Source organism: Falco biarmicus, chromosome 8, assembly GCF_023638135.1.
Source record: "Falco biarmicus isolate bFalBia1 chromosome 8, bFalBia1.pri, whole genome shotgun sequence".
Lineage (NCBI taxonomy): Eukaryota > Metazoa > Chordata > Aves > Falconiformes > Falconidae > Falco > Falco biarmicus.
Genome location: NC_079295.1, coordinates 64,882,718 through 64,903,682, shown reverse-complemented (window position 1 = coordinate 64,903,682; position 20,965 = coordinate 64,882,718). Strand labels below are relative to the sequence as shown.

At 42.0% G+C, this 20,965-nt stretch overlaps 1 protein-coding gene and 1 long non-coding RNA gene across 2 annotated transcripts; one reads left to right on the top strand and one right to left on the bottom strand.

Moving 5' to 3' along the window:
* Window positions 1–700: 700 nt before the first annotated feature.
* On the bottom strand, window positions 701–9,435 carry CDC23 (cell division cycle 23). Its single transcript, XM_056349847.1, has 16 exons — window positions 9,270–9,435; window positions 9,128–9,200; window positions 8,091–8,228; window positions 7,794–7,836; window positions 7,358–7,463; window positions 7,136–7,268; window positions 5,825–6,002; window positions 5,626–5,723; window positions 5,309–5,390; window positions 4,559–4,712; window positions 4,287–4,406; window positions 3,845–3,920; window positions 3,461–3,522; window positions 2,511–2,589; window positions 2,291–2,410; window positions 701–1,533 (listed from the first exon to the last, which is right to left on the bottom strand). The coding sequence occupies exons 1-16, from the start codon at window positions 9,389–9,391 to the stop codon at window positions 1,363–1,365; spliced, it is 1,755 nt and encodes a 584-aa protein (XP_056205822.1). The 5' UTR covers window positions 9,392–9,435; the 3' UTR covers window positions 701–1,362.
* Window positions 9,436–9,727: 292 nt separating this feature from the next.
* LOC130154498 (uncharacterized) lies at window positions 9,728–20,521 on the top strand. The gene is made up of 4 exons (XR_008823765.1): window positions 9,728–9,913; window positions 10,061–10,325; window positions 18,882–18,970; window positions 20,199–20,521. It is a non-coding gene; the product is annotated as an uncharacterized LOC130154498 (long non-coding RNA).
* Window positions 20,522–20,965: the final 444 nt, after the last annotated feature.

Genomic DNA, 20,965 nt, shown 5'->3' with positions numbered 1-20,965 from the left:
CAGGCGTGTCAATGAGCATACTTTCATCAAACACAAGTTTCTGAACTTGGCATTCAGTGCCATTATCTAAGCTAAAATACACTTTTATTAATCAAACAGTATTGTTGCCCATTTTCTGTATCGCTGTGCTCCTTACCCTGTTCATGTACATGTTTGTTTATGTTCCAATAGCAACCCCAACTGGGACTAGCCAGCAAACAGAAACCCAAAATCTGTAGTCCAGGGTCAAGCCTCAACAAGATACCCAAGGTCTAGACATGGATACAAAAGACTTTAAGGTCATGCGCAGAAACTGCAGAGACCAGAGAATGTGAACATGTACTTAAGTCACTGAAAGCATATACATATGTTCCACTGGCAAATATAAGCAAGTAGGAACAGGATCAGGCCACTTCTACAGTTTCTGTTTTAAGTAAGTGCATCCAAGGCACTGGCCTCTTGTTTATGTTAGTATGGCCATCTGTGGTCATGGCTGTAGTAGGTGGGCATACACATGCATCTTTGAAATTCACACCGAGCCTTACTATTGGCTGGCAGTGTGAACAGCGACAAGCAGCAGCTCTGCAGGGGAAGAATCCCCAGCACTATACTGTCCATGAGACGCGGCAATCCTTAACAGAACGATCCATTATGGTTCATCCAATTTCCTTTGGTACAGTATGCATGAAAACTGCACCATAAAGAAGCCCAAGGACAGTAATTTAACCATTAAGTTTTTTAATTGTGCTATCCCACTGGCTGCCTTTCTACTGAAAGCCAAAGTATCTGTCAGATCCACAGACAGAATGTCAAACAGCTGTCACCTGCAGCTACCTGGAGTTCCTGTGACACTTCTCAGTCCTTCAACAGAGACATGGCACCTATATGTGACTGTTGGTATCCGCTGCTTTAGTGGAACATCTTCTGTGTAGTTCAAGACAAGCAAAAGTCCTTAAGTAGCCAGGCAGGTAACAGTTTTCGATATAGACAGCAATGATACCACTAAGACGTCATCCAAAGAAGTTCAGTAGAGACCAGAGGTAATGGGGCAGAATTAAATTTCATATGCTTTAACTCAAGCAGACAAGCTCTTCCCAATCCCTCAATTAGGAGTAGTCCTGTGTATTGGAACACATCTGCCCTCTGACTGGAATGACTTGGTGAGAAGTACAACAGGTTCTCACATCTCAGCATAGGCACTTTCGCATAGGCTGCACCTTTGTCTGCTGGGGCACATCCATCTTCAGCTGTGGGCTCTGGTAACGCCTACCCTTCACATGAAGGCAACAACGCATGTAGAAATTTCACTGGAAAGAAGTAAGTGGTTGCAAGCCCCATCCTCAATGTCACATTCAATGCGCAGGCTAGAAGTATTGGCATTATTCATGGTGTTACAGAGGACAGATTGAGTGGGGAGACACGACGTGTAGGAGTGTTGTTGGCTGACAATGATGCAGGGAGGAAAAAGGGAGCAGCAATATCTGTGGATGATGTTTCTCCTTGATTGCGAAGCTGTAAGATCTGCCGCAGCAGGGCCTTTCCTTCTTCCCTAGTCTGAAAACAATTTGGAAAAAACAATACATGAATGGGTGGGTGGCTCCTGGGTCAAATTCAGTATGTCAGCAGCATAAGTTATGGTGGTTCATAATTTTGTAAGGCTGCAAGCTATAAAGAACATCCTCATTTCTTTTTTCTTCTGCTATTTACAAATGTTAAGGTATGTCACTTTTTTCTGTATTTTATCTTCCCTCCTTTTATTCACCTGATTTGCACCTTACCTGGGTATTTCAGAAAGTGGTACCATCAACCACTGAGTCTAAATATTCCAGAAAAAAGTACATAGGAGAAGCTTCAAATAAGCACCCACTTGACATCTCAGAATACAGTGTCACATACAAACGCCAAGTACTGTTACATCCCCTGCACTGTCTACACACAGAAGATGAGAAAAAATGCAGTTATGTGAGTACCATCACTACACACACAGTGTGCGAGTCTGTGACCATTTAACCACATCCACACCTCCAAGATTTTCAGCCTTCCTAAGGCTGCTATGTGGAGCCCCAGATTCTTTCATTTAGTGAACACCAATGAGACACGGTTCAGTTTTACTATCTACACCATATTCCATGCTTTCAGTCAATCAGCAGCAGCATTAGTGATCAGATATACAGCACCACCACTCAGGATGTGGCCTGCATAGCAGACAGCCTTCATTCCTCCAATAAAGGATTCCTTCTGTTCCAAAGGGAGCTAAGATCAAGGTCATAGATCCCCTAAGAAAGAAACACCAGACTGTGCAACTACTCACATCATTGAACGTACAGCACTTCTGAGCACATGCTGAGGCTTCATCCCAGAGCTTGCACTTGAAGTAGTACTGGGCCAAGTAACGGAAGGCAGTGCTGACTTCTAGGTGCTCCACTATCTCCTACAGAGAGAGCGGTAAAAACCATGATCATCTGTGAGCACCTTCCAAGATCATTCTACACCATGCTTACTTCTCCTTTTATTCCCGAGATTCATCTTACCCCACAGGAATAGATATCCTGGATGTATTTGATATAGCACTGAGCTGCCTGTTCAGATTCATTCAGCTGTTCGTGCAGCCTAGAAAAGCAGAAAAATGCCACTGGAACAAGACTACACTGTTGAAGACCTTCTGGGTCTACGAGAAAGTACCTACTCGGCCTCACCCAGACTAAAGCCAGGTCTTTTCCTTCAGAATTTGCAAGACATGCACCATGTACTGCCCCTCATGGAAAGACCAGGAAGGGAGCCAGTCAGATACTAACTGCTAGAAGCCATGACAACCAAAGCAGGGACCTTTGCTTATTCTGTTACATTTTAAAGCTTTTAACAGACCTTTGCCATCCTATTTACTGGCTATTTCCTCCAGTGCTCCTTGCTCTTCCGCTACATCCCAAAAGTCTTTGTACAGCAGCTTCACCTTTGACTTGCCCTTTTCCTTCCACTTCACTTATTCCACTTTAAATTACTTTATCCCCGCCAAAATTAGTGCTGATGTGACAGTGTTCACAGTTACTTCACATTAGACCCTTTCCCAGTGTCATAATCTATATACTGGGAGGGGGGAAGCAGAAAAAAAAATTTAAAAAAGTAATAAATCAATCTACAATTTTGTACAACATCCTTCATCATGGATTTCTCTGAGTTTCAATACAATAAACATAATTGCTAGCACTGCCTGCTCAAATCACCTCTGGATTCAGAGGTCCCGTGCAACTCACATTATGGTATGATTCCCCTCTAGTTGTCCTGAGGGAAACCTAAAGCTAAAACTGGACACGAGAATTTGCAGTCACTACAGACCTAAAGATACCAGTTATTACACAGCTCCAAAAGTAATACTACCTAACAGCAATTCCACTTGTTCTACATTTAGTATTTTATCATTAGGTATTACAGTGCTAGTTGCATTCAACACAACATTTACTGTTCAGTGGTAATACATACTCACTTTGCTAGTTTCACCAGTGCCATTTTCTCCACATCTCCCACTGCATAAGCTCTCCAATAGCACTGTCAAGGAAGAAAAGTCAGTCAAGTACACCACAGAAACAACGCCAGCTCATGACTCATGCAAGCAAGTCAGAAACAGAAAACTACAAGGCTTTCTAGCAAAGGGGCACGTATCATCTGCAGACTACTCTTTGTCAGCTGCTCTAATTACATGGCAGCAGAACTTTCACAATTGTAATAATCACAGAAATGGTTTCAGTTAGCTCCTAACAACATGCCATATGCACTTCCAGTAGTGCTAGCTACACAATTTTGCTGCAACTCCACCCAGTGCCCAGGGAGACATCCCAATGTCCCATTCTGCACATCAGGTCTCACCTACCTTTTTAGCTTCCACCAACTGATTGAGTTTCTCATAGCATTCTCCTAGAGCAACCAGCATACGAGAATCATTTGGTCTGTAAAAGAACAATTCCTAAATGTAGTTTAATGGACAGCCAGCTGATCTTAGGGTGGGGTAAAAAAAATAGGGAGGAAGGTGGGGGGCAGAGGGGGAAGATAAAAAAAAAAAAATCTACACCTGGCAGCGTCTATCATTCTCTCTTACATAAAAGATCACTTATAGTCCTGATCAGTGTTCCTCAGCATTTAACTGACAAAGCTCTTGTTAACTAATACAACTAAAAGGATCTGGAAGAGAGACACTGTACAAGTCACATAGCACTGATGCTCTCCCTTCCCCAACTTAGTTCCTGCATGTAAATTCCTTAGCTAGTAGCAACCACATCAGACTGAACACCAATAAACACAGCTCTCAACTCTACCTGAGCTGGTGGGCCCGTCGATAGTAATAGAGACAGTAAAATGGCATTTTGAGGATTTCATAGGTTTGCCCCAAGCCATACCACGCTCTGTAGTCCCTTTTGTTCACCTCTATTGCATGTCTGTCAAAGGAAAGAAGATTAAATAGACAGAAAGCCGTCAGGATCAAAACCAAGACAGAGTTCAACAAAAGAGTAACAAAAAATAGAGGATACTCCTTCAATCCTTATGCATGCAGACTCAAACACCATTTTGTGCAGTACACGAGTGATACCTGTAAGCCTGGATAGCTGCAGATGTGTTCTTCATTTCCATATACTCATGTCCCATGAGTGTCCAGGCTCCCAAATAACGAGGATTCAGTTTCAAGGCCCTCTGGAAATAGAGTGCTGCTTTTTCATGCTGGGAACGCAAGCTATAATAATTCCCTAAAGCAAAAGTCGCAATATTTAAATAAATTAAAAAAAAACCACAAACAACAACAAACCAGCAGAGAAACAGAAAAGAGGTAGAGGAAGTATTATCTACTACCTCCTAACTTAAATTATAAGAAAAGTCCTATTAAAGGCAGCTCCAATTCAAACCTCAAGAGACCTAATAGCAGTCTGTTCTCAGTGTTCTGGTCAATCCTTTTTCAGTTGTACCAATCAATTAAGACCCCACCCCTTTGGCCCTAAAACTTGTATCATGATCTAATAAATTAATTTCCTGGTTATGACACACAATTATTTCCATTGGTGTTCTATACACCAGCAATATACCATTGTTGGTATAAAGGGATTATCAGCTACATGGCTCTTCATAATCATTTCTTCAACTCCTTTTTGCAGTGATAGTATCACAGCAGCTCTTTCAGAGAGAAATGAGTACTCTCATATGGTCTGCCTTTCAGGCCACCTGCATTCACATTCACCAAGCAGTTTTGATAGCCTTGCTAGCTGATCACTGTCACAAGCATTCCCAAGATTTCCTCCCACAGCCTGCAGACAGCATAGTAAGAGTATGTAGAAGAGCTGGCTCTCACCAATTACACAGCAGGTCTCAACACGATACTTGTCTATTTCACAGAGATTGTGAGCCAGGTAGCTCAACTCAGGCTTCATGCTCTAGTGAAACAAAGAAATAAAAGTGATGAGAAAAGGAGCATGTTACTGTTTCAAAGAAAACCCTGGCAGTCAGCAATGCATACGTTGCATCTGTTTCATGGAGCTGTGAAGCAGAATGCAGAAGCTGAACGCCTATATCCAGAGAGGCTAGACAGCACCAGCTGCTTTGCTAGTGTTTAACATTACCTCTGATAAATACCGTCATTATGGACAGGCAACAGAAAAGAGTGCTTACCCTTACATACAGCAAGTTGGAGAAAGTGTCCATGTTTTCTATCCTGTAAGGATCTTGTTTCCTTAGCTCATTAAAGATGGATAAAGCTTTGTCAATATCTGAAGAAAGAACAGCAGACAGGAGAACAAGAACTATAAATGCCAAGTTTGCATTAAGAGTTTGCACTGCTCATTCCTACTAGTTAGGAAGTGTCACTGACCTCTGATATTGTGGTAGGCAACTGCAATCTGAGAGATGATGTAAGTGCTTTTGGAAAATCCTGCGTCAATGAGACTCTGATACTTCTGCAGAGCCTCCTCTATCAGCTGCAGCTCTGTATAAATGTGTGCAAGAAAGAACTCTTTCATCCATGTATCCGGCAAGGACAGGAACTTCAACTAGCAAGAACCAAAGAAGAGGAGGAAGAGATGACAATCAGTATTCTAAGAGCCACCTCTGGCAAATAATCCATTAGCTTCCCTCCCACGGTCTTGAGGTAGAAGGATTTTCTGCAATCGCTTTCTTAAACCACAACACCAGCTACAAAAGATCAGTATGAGGACCAAGAATTAACATCAGGTTCTTCCACAGGAGAAACTAAATAATGCCTACAAATTGAGAATATTGAAACAGGAAAAGGAGCATTAAGACATCCAGCCTAAAAAGCAGTACAACATGGACCTCATAATTCTGTTTACTTGCTCCCAATCTATTCCCACAATGGCTGAAACTGCAGAATTGAAACCATTTCACTTGGTCAATCATCAAAGCAACTGTCTTCAAATCTGACAGCACCTGGCTTCCGTTTCAGCCACTGGCCTTAATTCTCCATTAAACTCTGAAGTCCTTCAAAAGACTGTATTTTCTTCTTATGTTAGCTCATCAAAAACAGTGGTAAAATACTGATGTTCAAAGTGAACAGACTCCAAATAATCTCATCAAAAATGCGATTTTTTTTCCACAAATCAGTAAGTCTCTCTTCTGTGCCACCTCTAGTTTTTTAAATATTCCACCAGTCAGACCCGACTGAAGAATTTCAGGAGTGGTCTCATAAAATCCCTTGCATAAAGAAAAATAATCTCTTTTGGTTTTGTATCTAAGTTCAGGAGATGAACTGTGTCAAAGAATTATGTGTGGCTTCATATTTGACAAAGGGAACACCTACATTACTGTTTTAAAAGCAGTGATTCTACATATCCTTTCAGGCCACCAAAAGTCCTCAATGACTGTGTAACTCCTTCACATGACAAGGCAATAACCCTGCTAACAACTACTTCAGAATATACGAATTAGCCATTTCTTAAACCACTTTGTGAGTGAATGATAAGAAATTGGTCCTGCCTGTATAAAGATGCTAAAGCTACAGCATGGCAAGCAATGGAAGAAGAGGCTTTAACCACATAATTTACAATCCTGGATTGGCTTGCCTGATAAAGTCTCACAGAATAAGGCAGTAGGCGACATCAGTCTTGTGGCACCTCAATCTTTTGTTACTGAATCAGGTTAAACTCTGCAATCTCCCAAGTTTTACCATCTCTTTATCTGTAATCAAGTTGCAAAGTTCCAGCCAGGCTCCCCAGTGCAAAGGTAAGACATGAGCAGCTTCCACGAACACATCTATTGCTTCTTTCACCAGGTCCAGCTTCCGCAGCACAACCCCATATCTGTAGGGAAAGTTATCAAGTTAATCATGAAACTCTGCATATCCACGCAAATGCACACAAATATATTAGAAATACGTGCAGACACCTACAGATAAAGGCCAAATCCATCCAGTTCCCGTGCCTTGTGTTTCTTGCTAAGCTCAACTCTCAATTCACGTAAAGCTTCATTTTTCACCTGTCCTTTTTCCAGAGGTCCTGCATGAAGAGAAGTCAAACAGCTAGCTTTCAACCAAGAGTCTTACCACAGCAATTGTGAAGCCTAGGGTATATTCAGAGTCATCTCTGACATGACCTGAAGGCTTCCCAGCCTGTGATTATTTTCCTCTTTTTAAATCACTTTGCCTGATCAACTGCTTTAACAGAGGAACTAACACATGGAAATCTGTAACCTGTATTAAGCCAATGAGTTGAGAGAGAATGAAAGATGAGGGGAAAGCCATAAAACCATGATTATTAACATGAAGAGGCGTTACTGAAGCTTTGTGTTAATAATATATTAACATATATCAATAATAAGAGACTTACCCAAACTATCCACTGTCTCATCATCCTTCTTCTTTTCCCCTGACTGTGAAAAAGGGGAAAACCACGGTTACATTACAGTAACATATTCCTTATGTTTGCTGCAATGCTAGCAGCAGCATGTAAACTGAGTTTTCACAAACATCACAGTTTAAAAGGAACACCCCTTCCCCCCCAGATATCTAATTTGGACTTTGAGGTGATCATTTGGAACAGAACAGGTAAAAAATAAGGTATGCCAGGGAGGGGTGGGAAGCAGAGAAACTCAGTGCTAAAAGGCAACTTTTCCTTCTGTCTTACCAGGTATCTAGAGTACATATACAAGAAGTAAGCTTTCTGACTCTTGCAGCCCCGCAGAAAATAGGCAGCCCTGTCATACTCCTTTAGATCAAAGTAAGACTTGGCTAATGTATAGGCATCCAGATCACGAGCATCCTCCTGCAGGGACACAGAAGAGTTTTAAGACTTCAAAAGCTCTGATATGTTTTAGGAAAATCACCTAGTTACAAATGCACCAATGACATTGCTCTAAAAGCTACAGATGTAGTTTATTCATCCCCAAAGACGGTTTGAGTGCAATTAGAAAAGCCTCTCCCTCCTCTGACGTGATCAGATTCTTAGTTTTCAAATAATAAGTACAGACTAGTTAGAAACATTTAAATAGTGAGGTTCCAGAAAACATATTGTGGCAAGCTGCCAAAAGGCATGAATTAGCTGTTCAGTGAGTAAAAATGACCATAAATAAGAAACATATTCAGGAATTCCCTGTGAAACCATATTAAACCGCTAACATAAATGTGAACATTTCTTTGGTAAATATGTCTCAAAATGCACTTATGACATGTTACACTGCTGTAATTTAAAAAACCAGGCATATACCTAAACACCTACAGAGGTGGGGATGGAGACACTGCTTGTTTCTGTTGTGTCTGAAGGAGCACAAGTTTAATGGTGCAACATAACTTGTATTATAACAAATACTGGCCTTAGTGAAGATGAATTAAAAAAAATTAAGTAGCACAATTTCAAATTTTGTTTACAGAGCATCTCACTTAGGGCACAGCAACACATAAAATGGAATGCTTTCATCTGCGAAAGCATATCCAGCTCTGTCCACCCTATTAAATATGTAACGGGGCGGAACTCCACGGCCCTGTCAGACAAGCAGGGCCCAGAACCGCCTCCCGCACGGTTTAAAAGGACCGCCATCACATCTTCCCCGATAGCTGCAGGCAGGAACACAAGCCAGCCCTGCCAGCAAGAGCTCCAGCGCTTTCTCTTCGAGCTCACAAGCACTCTCCGGGCGCAGCCCCCCGCCCCGGGCCCCCAGGCCGTACCTCCGTGAGCGCGGGGGGCGGCGGCAGCTCGCTCAGCGGCAGCGGGTCCAAGGCGAAGGCCAGCTCGGAGGCCCTGCGGGGAGAGACCCGTCAGCACCCGGCCCGCTGCCCCGCCCCGGGCCCCTCCGCCCACCGCGCTCACCACTTGCCGCTGTGCTGCAGGCCGCGCTCGCGGCTGCGCTCCGCCACGCTCAGCAGCTGCTTCTTGATCTCCCGCAGGTCCGAGAAGTCGCTGCCGCCGCCCAGCCCTGCCGCCGCCGCCATCCCGCCGCCGCGCCTCCCGGCCAATGGCAGCCCCGCGTCCTGCGGCGCCCTTCCGCTCTGCGGACGCAGCTTCCGCTTGGGCGAGGCGGGGCGCCTCGCTCCCAGTCAGAGGAGCCTTGGCGCCTGATTGGCCAGCGGCCGCGGAGGCGCGTTCTCGCTGCGTAGCGCTCCGCAGCGACCGCGGCACCGGCAGCGCGGCGGGGCCCCGGCACGGCCCCGCTCTATTCGGCCTGGCCCTGCCCTGCCGTACTCGGGCTGGATCGCGCGCTCGCGGCGGTGCCAGGGCTGTTCTGCCCTACGGCCGCCGCCTCTTGTCGCCCGGCCTGGTAGGGCCTGGGTAACGGGGAGCGGGCCCCGGGGCCCGGCCTGCAGGCGACCGGGCCGGGAGCAGGGTCCGGGGCGGCGTCTCTTTGAGGAGCGGGGAGGGGGAATTAGAGCAACACAAAGTGCCCTGAGAAAGGCCAAATACACGGGTCCTAAATGCTCCTTTACTTTTTGGAGGTGTGCGATTACTTTTTGGAGGTGTGCGATTACTTTTTGGAGGTGTGCGATTACTTTTTGGAGGTGTGCGATTACTTTTTGGAGGTGTGCGATTACTTTTTGGAGGTGTGCGATTACTTTTTGGAGGTGTGCGATTACTTTTTGGAGGTGTGCGATTACTTTTTGGAGGTGTGAGACTGTTTATCTTTGTGCCACCCTCCCCTTTTTTCTGAGTTTTGCGCTTTTTTTTTTTTTTTATTTTATTCTTAAGTAGCCTGCACCTGCTGTTTGTATGCTGTCTGAATGGTTTGGGGCTTTGGGCCTTTCCGCTAAAGTAGATAGCTTTCTTTACCAGGTGTCTGCACTGAGGTGCAGAAGCTGAGGCTACAGAGTGAAGCGAAACAAGGACTGGAAAAAGCTAGAAGAAAGACCCTTCAGAGGAGCCTGAGAAAGTGTTAGTATTGTAAGGAGACATTTTGGAGGGCCTTCCCCCACTTGGCAGCAGCTGAAAAACTCATTCACTGCTGACTCAGTGTTTCATTTATTTCTAATTTTTCCTCTCCTTTACATAATTCAGCTCGTTTGAGTCTTGGACTGGTGATGCTGGGATCACAAGTCCAGTAACACTGGAGCTTCATAATCCTTCTGAGATCAAGAAACTCCAGTCTGTCTTGTTTCTTAGTTGATTAGTTCCTAGCTGATAGCAGAAACACTTGTTACATTGCTGTGTGGTCAAGGTCATCTGATTGTTTCTTAATGGGGTATTTCAATTTGCCTTTGTATTGATAACACCTCCTAACTTAGCATAATTAGAAAATTTTTATTCATACACTGCTACTTCCTGTGCTAAAAACCATGAAGAACAATCAGTCCTAATACTGGTCTCAAGCCTGTACTTTTAAGCCAGTATTATTTTTATTTTAGCCTCTGATTATTTTTCTGTTGCGTTTTTTTCCCTGTGATGCTCTGGGAACTTCACTGGAATTACACTAGGTTGTAATAAAACTGCATATTTTTTTTATGGTGTTTGGTTCTACCTACAGAAGTTTAAGCACTTTTTTTGGGGATCATTGTGCCCCACAACTTTTTTAAACTTTTTTCCAGAAAAGTAATAATGCACCGTTGTGTCATTCCAGTATCAGAATGTCAGCTTTAACTCTGTCTTTTAAATAAATTAAGAAACCATACTGTGAAAATTCATTTTGTCTGTCATTTGTAGGTTACACTTTTTTTTTTCCTCTTTTTCTGATGTTAAGGGCAGTATATAGTCTGTATCGTGAAAGTGTCCTTCGCTTTTTTTATTACAGAAGTGATTTGAAGCAGAGGACCCAGTGTTTGAACTGTCCACAAGTTCACTGGTAATGAAAGAAGTGTAATTGATTAGCATGATGTCACCATACTTGATTCATTATTATCATAAGGAAAGCTACTTTTTTTGTGAGCCACTGAATGTCACTGTGTCTTACAGTGAATTCCATTTAGATTCTAAGGTTACCACTGGCTTTCTGTTTGTTGATGATTACTATGACAGTTTCTAGGTTGTGTCTCTGCTGATATGGAGGAGCAGCCTGCTGAAATCAAGGTTGTTCTGCAAAGATTGACAAAAATAGGAATAGCCCAGTTTATTGTTTAATGATGGGTTATTTATAGTTTTTCTGGGTCTTTCAAACAGACAAAGCAAATTAGTCCATTGTTTGAAGTGTGATTTTAGTATTGCATGGTTTTTTTCCTTTCTTAATCTTAGCCAAATATGTTGTAAGTGCCGTTGTAGCTTTGACAGAAAATACTGCTATTACTCTGCCAGCCCATATATCCAAGATGTAATAAAAACTTCTTTGTTATTCCTGTTGTTACAAAGATGGGTCTTGGTTAACACACAAAATGCCTGAGTCATTTCTCACTCCCTCTCTCCTTGCCCCACCCCAAAACACAGATGGAAAGAGATTCAGTGTTTTTTCTGAAGATAAATTTTTTTTGTCCTTACAGTCTTTTTTGTGTTCTCCATATCTGGGGATCAGCTGTTAGTGGGCTGGTTTGTACTTCTAAATTTTGTATTTTATAGTGGTTTGATAATTACATTGTTTTGATTTAAGGATGTTCAGTTTTTACAAGAATCCAATTAGTGATTTATTTTTTATGTGTGAGGTCTGTGAAGTAATTTTTTCAGCGTCTGTTTATCTTCAGCTTTGGGCCCACTGTGTGTTACATGCCGTTTTCTTGGCTGGAGGCAGTAACAACGAGCTTGAGGTGTGCTATGAGATTTCATTAAGAGTTACGAAACCACAAAACGCACAAGTGCTGCTTGTTTGGATGCTTGCTGAAATCTAGGCAAAATATCCTTTGTCAAGTTCCTGGTGTGTGTCACTTGGGCAGCTATGCTCTGGCTGTTCATATGATCGCTTTTGTAGAAGAGCAGCAGTTCTGACCGCTGTGACATACTGAGCTGTTTAGAGAGAAAACATACTTGGTTTTTGGTACCCAACCAGATGGATTTGTTACTTGCGGTTCCAGCTATTCAGCAGAAGGTGTCGCTTTGGACTCGTTCTTGGAAGCAGGAAGAAAAAGGATGAGAGGGTACTTAATGATGGCTACGAGTTCAATAATTCAATTGCTTAATATGTGCTTCATAATGAGAACTCATAATTCTTCCTGTCATTCCATTGTGTAATAGATGCGTCTTTTAAGTGACACCCAGGGCTGGCTTTTAGAGCACGGGACTAATTAAATCCTCTGTGCATGAAAGCTGATAATATCTTAGGGAGATACAGATTAACTTAGCTGTACTAATTGGGTGATGTTGGAAGAGCAGTTTGTTTACCATGTCATTGCAGGGCTACCTGGGTGAAACTGTCTCTAGTCCCTCACAGAAATGTTGTCACAAACCCAATGAAATCAGCATGTGTGTGTGGAATGGTGTCCATCATGCAAATGGGTGTGTAGGTAGTTACTTTAAAAGGACTTCTATTTTTCCAAAGTTAAAATCTTCAAATCACAGCTGATGCTCATTGAGATCCAATCTAAGTGGCCTTTACCAAGCCAAATGTCTTGCTAATACAGGGAGTTTAATCTGTTGACAGCATTGGAGAAAATCCAGACTTCTGCATTATCTGAATTCAGCTTTTTTATTATGATGCTATCAGACTGTGCTTTTTAACTTGTTTAAAAATCAGCTATGGTTACAGGTTCTTGTAAAATTGTATACTGAGAAATTTGATGTAATAACTTCTTTTCTACTGTTGGTTGCATTCTCTATTGAGCACAGTTAATGCAACTCCTACTTTTGCTTGCTGTACAGTCTGCCAGGACATCATTAAGGTTCGAGCCTGGAAACCATGTGACCCTAAGATGTGAGGGAAACCATTTATACTTGATTTACATTGTGACTGATGAATAAATTCTCACAAACTGTGGAAAGTTTCAAAAGGCGGGAGATAGCCTGTCAGAAGGGGAAAAGGTTACCCAGAAATTTGTGTCAGCTCCATGGTACAGTTATTGAGCTCCTCAGGGTGGAATTACTATTTATTAAAAAGAGGACTTTTGACAAACTTCTAAGCCCATGGGGACAAGCTTTTCTTTCCAATATCCTTTATATTTCTCTTTAATAATGTTCTCCCTTCCAGAAATGAGAGTTATATTTCTGCCTGGAGAGCATGTGTATACTGTGTTAGACCTCTTTAAGTGACCTTTGGTTTAAAAAAACCCACAAAACAAAATTAAAAAAACAGTAGTATGAATCTTCTTAAACTGGCTATCCTATAATTGATTTTTGGATACTTGAATTGTACTATTTCAAGTGAAATTTGAAGGTAACTTCTTTAACTTAAGTACGTATGCATACATATATATGTATATAAATATTCTGTCCATGTAGCAATCAAGATGTTTCTCATTCTTCAGGTCCAGGATGTAGGTTACCAGGTGATAGCCTTTCAAAGACTGCCACTAACGCTGATGGAAGATCTTTGAACAGTTTCTGCCTCTTGAAAAATTATACCTCAGAATGTCTTAGTGTGACAACAGCATGTTTTTAAAGAAAATTCTTTGCTAGAAAAGTATGAACTTGGTAGGTACTTGGCATACTTTTGTAACTGTTTTGAGCAGAGTTCAGAAGCAATGAACTGCATCATCCTCGTGTGAGATGGCACAAATGTGTACCTACAGCATCTAGATTGTACTTTATTAATATATAGATTCCTGCAAGAATCAGCTAGTTGGAGCAATAAATTGATGTGTGTATGTAGCGTCTTTCACTCATTGCATTTGTAAAAGGTTCTTAATTGCAAATACGCCTCTGGCCCGTAAAGCAGATGTATTTAACCTTTGGTGTTAGTGGGCAGCCTTTTATTGTGATTTAACTGTAGCCAAATAATCAGTTACAAAACTGCCAGATACTTGTCACAAAGCTGCATTTGAGTTTTCCTTTGTGTTTTTTCTAAATTGCAAGACTTAAGTCCACAGGTAGGGAGCCAAATATTTATCCCTTTATAATGCTGGTTTCCCCCCCCCTCCCCAAATCAAAGGCAGAGTGATATGGGAATATCTAAGAGCAAAATAAGTTCACTGGGAATCAAACTTGGCCCCTTTTCCTTCTTTCCTTTTTTTTTTTTTTTTTTAAAGGCACAGCCTTATCAGGCATGTAGTGCAGCTTGAGAAGTAGAAGTGTTTTAACTTATGTGTATCAAAGTCAAAGCCATTACCAAATAAAACTGTAGTTCAGTTCCAAAATAATCATGTAATTGCACAGCTGATAACAATCAGCCCTCTTGCTTGCTCTTGTTATTAAGGAGAACAAAGATGCAATTGATGTATGTTTAAATAGTTAATGTGCTTATTCTGCAGAAGTGTGAAATGGATGTATAAAAAAAGTCTCATTTTAAAGATGAGGTATCACACAGGTGCAGCATCATCTCTGCTAACAAAGACATTAATTCTATGAGCTTTTTCTCATCTGTGCCAAATTATCTGTCTTTAGTTTTAGGGACTTTGATATATAGAAATTATCAATAGTCAGTGTGGATAGAGGCTTTAGCCTGTCTAGTTCCTCTGCATAGTACTGCTAATACTTGGAATTCCTGGTATAGGTGCTTAGAGGTAGTATGGTACTGGGGAGAAATGGCAGAGCCATTCCTGGAATGTGAGCGGGAAAACTGATGACGAGAGGAAAGCTGCTAGGGAATTGGGAAATGAAAAGGTTGGTTAAGAGCAACACTAGCAGGACTGGTATCTCTTGGATCTCAGCAAACAGTGCCCATAAGGGAGGGAGTACCACAGCAAAGAATGCTGCAGCTGTAGGGGCGAGGGCGTGCCAATGCTACCAATTCAGCTATATCTTAATTTCAGCAGCAGGTAGGGTTTGGCTGCACTTGTCCTGGTTAGATACTTCTCAAGAAATTCTGGTTTCAATAACCTCTTTGCAGTTCTCCTCGCCGCACCAACTTTTCCTTCAGACTGGATGTTAATATGGAGAAGGGGAGGGGCATGAGAAATACAGAAGGTACAGAAATGTTTCAACAACTCACAGGTTTACAGATGCTATCAGACTACAGGACTAGAGGGACCCAAGCAGCTGAGATGGGTACTCTGCAAGGTGTGGAGAGCAGTAGGAAGTAGGGAGAGGACGTTTGATGCATATGGAAGTCACATCATCTGCCATCCTTTGGGGTCCTGTGTCAGTAAGGTCAGTATGAGCTACTGGGTGTGTTGAAACAGGTAGCTCTACTGTGTATATCTGCTATGAGGAAGTTCTCAACACAGGATTTTCTGCACTGAGAACCTTGTCAGAACCGACTAGCAGAGGCTGGGCTACAGGGACCGTTGAGCTGGCACCTTTTGTGTTCTTGGTGAAGTTTATGTGTTTGGCTTTTCTGACAGGAACTCTTCATGCTGGTTCTGACCTGGTTATTACAGCAGTGGAAGTGGCAATCTGACACTGGTCCCAGTAGTTCTGGAGGTGATTACTGGCAGGGTCATTAACAACTGTTTCAGGCAGCGTAAATCTTTTAAGACCAAGACAGATCTGTGAGTGGGCAAAGTGGGAATGCTGTGAATAAACACAAAAAGAATGCAAACGCACAGGAGGAGGTAGTTTAAACTGGAGGTCTGACAAGTGATACGAAATTAAGAATTTTATGAAAGGAGCAAAGCTTCCTAGTGAGGTGCATTGGTGTGGACAGTGGTTGTCTTGGGACAGAAGTAGACACTCCATGCTGTGAAATGACACTTGAAATACACTGAAAAATGGGAAGTTAGGGTTTGCAATCTGTGGGCAGAAAGGAAGGGGTAGATTTTAATATAACTTTTCCATCTTAAATTTGTGCTTTCTCCCCTCCCCCTCCTTTATTTCTTTATGTATATGCCAGTTGTTAATTTTGTAAATAATATATGCTGCATAACAAAAACAGGGAGCCATTTATTACTTATGAGGAATGTACTGCAGGATATCTCATGTGACAAAGTTGCATTATAGTCCACAGTCAGACCGTCGGCCAGTACAAGCTAAAATGTCTGTTGTCCAGAGAGCATGTAAATGTGAGTCATGAGCACAGAAGCATCTTTTTTCCCAGCTGTTTGATGCAGTGCGATGTATCCTTTGCCCTTAGGTGACAAACGGTGATAGAATACACTGCAGGGAAAGTAAAACTGCCCTGATTGAAAACAGACGCGTCTTCATTGCAGACATGATGGAGTAATATAATTCACTGCAACAGTTGTTTACTCTTTTTAATCAGAATTTAAATGGCAGGTAGAGTGCAGATAGTTCTGGAAAGAATGTAGTCCTTGTCCACAAAATTGTAACATCCATAGCAAGTCAGCAAGCTTTCATACCTCGCTTGTATATCCGTAGTTTTACAGGGATTACCTTTGTGTCCAAGAGAACTTGTGACTGTGATAGCCAGTGGCTTTAATGTGAATGTGGTAAAACCTGCTCTGCCCTCTTGAGATGCTTCCACTGGTGGTAGGCTAATCAGCTAGATTTCATATTGCAGAAGGTGAGTTGTGGGTGTGTGTTCTGCTCTACTTGTCTGTGCTGCAAGGGCAAAATAAGTACTTAAACTGGGCAGAAATCTTGAAATGTTAAAAATGTCTGAACACCTTTAGTTTCCTTTGCCACATTGCTCAGATTGCAGTTTCCTGATCTTTACCTGCTCCAGGCTGGTTTATCCTAATGCCTCTGTCATGCTGGTAGCAATTACGCAGCCATAGAATCAACTGAATTGGGAAATTGATCTGGCTTTAAACAAATTTTGGGTGAAAGAGTGAATTCAGCTCAATCACCTTGTCCAGCTTGTGGGGAGACTATAGACTGCTCGCTTGGATGGCAAAAAGGCTACAAGAGTGCATGGGAAGATGGGACTGTCCCATGCAGCAACAGTTTGAGCTTAGTTTGCCATCAATTGGTTTGGAACCCATGTGTTTTGTCTGCTAGTGAGAAGGTAGTGCTAGTTGTGAAGAGGTACCGGATGGCAGTCAGACTGAAATGGCTCCCTGCTGGAGCTGACCTATAGGTTTGATGTGAAAAAGGGTATTTTTCCTCCTACAATTATTATTTGTAAAGATCTGTATAAGAACTGCAGAAATGTATGTGCTCTTGTATCCTTATCACGTTAGGGTTATTTTAATTTTATTTGAGGGCACTGGTGCATAATGCTGGATTGCTATGGACATTTTGAGCATCTGGTCCAAATACCATTAAGGCCTGGTTTTTTTAAGGTTACTTGTTTTATGATTAATGTATTTTGTGTTTCAGGTAGTCTCTCTAGTAACAAGAACAACTCAGTGTTGCTAGAACCCTGCAGGTCTTTGCATGCAGCTACAACAATCCTTCTGGTTTGTCCTTTTGACCCATTATCACAGACTGCTAGCTTCACGCAGCCACAAAGTATTCCTGCTCCAAAGAAAGTACTAAATTTTCTTGTGTGGAATGCAGCGTAGCATAATGGAAAAAAACCTTAAAATAATGTAGCAGAGGACTGACAGTGATTTCTGTCAGTGCTGCTACGTAAAGGGTGGTGCTAGAACAACAGTGGCAGAACAGGTAGTGGCAGCTGAGTTTACCGTAAATTGTCTTTTTTGGAAGTAAGGAGATAGAAAACCATCTTGTGACTCAAACTACTGTGAGAGAGTTAGAACTATTGTATTCTTCATTTGCAGTATGTGGAAAATTGATATGGGGAGTATTTTGAAGCTGAATAATGTATCAAGGGGCAGTTTGGGAAGCTGCTTTAGTTTTGAGCAGTAATAATAACTTCATCAGCATCTGAAATAATTTCTCTGACTCACAGCAGGTAGCTGCTCTTCTTTCTATACTCTTCATCATTGCTTTCCTGCTTCAAAACTGAATTCCAGGAAATCTGCCTATGACTCAAGTAATACAGCATTATGACATCAGAGTAGGCTTTTGTGTGTTGTCAGTAATGTCTTTTTTCCCTCTCTCTTGCTCAGATCCGAATTGCTTTCTTGGAAGGGTAATTGAGATGAAGTGACATAAAATGCCTCTGAGGACCCTGGAGTCATGTAGAAAAAGTGTTTACTGTGCCTGAATCACTTCTTTATATCTGAAAAATCCATTGACTCATGCCGTATATTTTCCGTTTTGAAGAGGTTTTAATTGCAGCTTCTGATGAGTTCAAATGTAGTATCAGCTATGCATGCATAACTAGCCAAAGTGCTCTGAGGAAACCAGCATACATCATTTGCTTAGCATATTGCCCACTGAGACCAGTAGATATCACGGTGAAACTGTAAAGAACCGTGCAGGTTCTTAAAGATCCAGTTATTCAAAGGCCTTCAAATTGTTGCTAAACTGACTTAATGGAGAATGGATTTGCTTCCTTTTCAAGAGACCGAGACAATTGTTTTAACTATCCTTCAAAAATTATGGTTAAGCTGAACTGTCAGAACTAGATTAGTTTGATTTGATTGCATTTAGTGTGCTGCTATGCATCCTAGAAGTCATTGAGGAGAAGAGAGGTTGGGGACAGTATATTGACTGGTGGTCTTGGTCTTGCAGGTGAGCAGCAGGAGTCTGTGACTGATGAGCAGCCCCATCAGTAGTAGGATGCTGCACCTTCCATCCTCGCTTGATGCTAGGCCTAGAAGGTAATGAAAGAACCAATTGGGCTGAAAAACCTTTGCTGTTTTTTTCATGAGGCCACTGGAGTTAACACGAGTGAGAGAAGTGAGTGTGGGAAGGCAAGACTGCCCCTTTCATTATTGGTGAAAGTTTATGTTGGAAGAAGTAAAAGTTATTGATATGCAGTGATTTTTTTTTTCCTCCCCTCCCTCTAGGAACTATTGAGCATGGAAACAAAATAGTGGTCACAGCTGCTGATAGTTCCCTGATATGTCAGAACTTTGTTACTGAACAAGTCAGTGCAGATTCCTAAAGTCAGGAAACTTTTACATGTTCTTTCTGCAAATCCTTATTTACATTTGGTCTGTCCAGGAATTCACACACCCACCCCACCCCACCCCCTTTTTCACTATACTTACTCTCCACTTGAGAAAAGAGAGGGTGTTTCATGGTGATCAGCAATCTGTTACTATGTTTTAAGGCAGCAGCATGCTATACAAATTGGAGCAGTAATTTTGACCTTAGAAAATAAATAAATGACCAGTACCCACAGCTGCTGCTGGTTGTAAGAGGGACTTGAGGTTGCTCAGTGCATCACAAAATAAGAATGCTTAGTAGCATTTCCATTTTGCATCTGTGGTACTGAGAGGGTATATTTAATAGGAAGGATGTCATTGTCAACTTGATCTTTTAAAATAAAATACAGTTTTTCTCTAATATTCTTTTGAAACTTAGTGTTACTAATGGTTTTTGTGTACTTCATTATGAAAAAACCAGTTCTTTACACAGCTGCTATAAAACCAATTTCTCTCCAGCAAAAGAACATTGTGACTAGTTTCTGTGGGGCTAATAAAGCCATAGTGCCAAGTTGAGCTGTATGTATTAGAGAACAAAACCAAAACAGATAGTTGTCAAAACAGTATGATAGTTCCTAAGATGCTGAAGATACTCTGGATACACTTGTAAAATTTACCTTGAAAAAATAGCTTGTCTTGGCAGTTATGGACAGCTTGTGAGAGTTGATGAGCATAATCACTGCTCAAGAGCAGAAGTCTTAACTGTAGTGTCTGAGCAAGACAATAGAATGAAAAGACTCACCTAGGTTTGTTTTGGGTTTGGGTTTTGGGGTTTTTTTTTTTGGTTTTGGGTTTTGTATAGCCAGAGTAAATAAAAGTTCAGCAGGTAAGAAAATGGAGAATAGTTGAGTTTGTAAAGTGGAACTTCTGGGTTGTGTGTTCTCCTTTACCCCTACAGGAAAAGAATGGAGAGAATGTGACAACAAGAATCTTGTATAAAGCAGCATACCTTAGAAGGCTCTTCAGACTGCTGTGAAAACCTTCTTGATAATGTAAAGTATTTCTGGTTCAGAGAAGGTCAAACAACAGGCTTGATGAGCACAGCAGGAGTTGAGCAAGACATATCACAGTGTGGTATTTTAGTAGTCCATGATGTTTTTCCAGTACACAAATCTTTGTAGTTGGAAGCAGTAAAGCTGTGTGATCCCTTAGGGCTCACACACTGGACTGGAACACAGGGCATGAGCTTGGGTACTGACTCTGTGCATAGTCTTGTTTGGATTTGGGTGCGTTGCTCAACTTATGCTGTGGCTGTAGATGCGCAAAATTCACAGGATCACATGGAATGGTTGAGGTTGGAAGGGGCCTCTGGAGGTCATCTGATCTAACCTCCCTGCTCAAGTAAGTCCACCTAGAGTCACTTTCCCAGGACCATGTCCTGAAGGCTTTTGAGTATCTCTGGGGTGGGAGACTCCACCACTTCTCTGGGCAGCCTGTGCCAGCGCTTGGTCACCCTCATAGTAAGAAAGTGTTTCCTGATGTTCAGAGGGAACCTCCTGTGTTCCAGTTTGTGCCCATTGTCTCTGGTATTGTCACTGGGCTCTGATGAGAAGAGTCTGGCTCCATCCTCTTTGCACCCTCCCTTTGGGTATTTGCATGCATTAATCAGATCCCCGTTTGAGTCTTCTCTTCTCCAGGCTAAACAGTCCCAGCTCTCTCAACCTT

Excerpts from the sequence above, each read along its gene's own strand:
- CDC23 (XM_056349847.1), bottom strand. The coding sequence starts at position 9,391 with ATGGCGGCGGCGGCAGGGCTGGGCGGCGGCAGCGACTTCTCGGACCTG. Across the intron at positions 7,269-7,357 it reads GATGGATTTGGCCTTTATCT|ATATGGGGTTGTGCTGCGGA; the intron begins GTAGGTGTCTGC and ends CTTTCCCTACAG. Across the intron at positions 4,713-5,308 it reads TGAGACCTGCTGTGTAATTG|GGAATTATTATAGCTTGCGT; the intron begins GTGAGAGCCAGC and ends CTTTTGCTTTAG.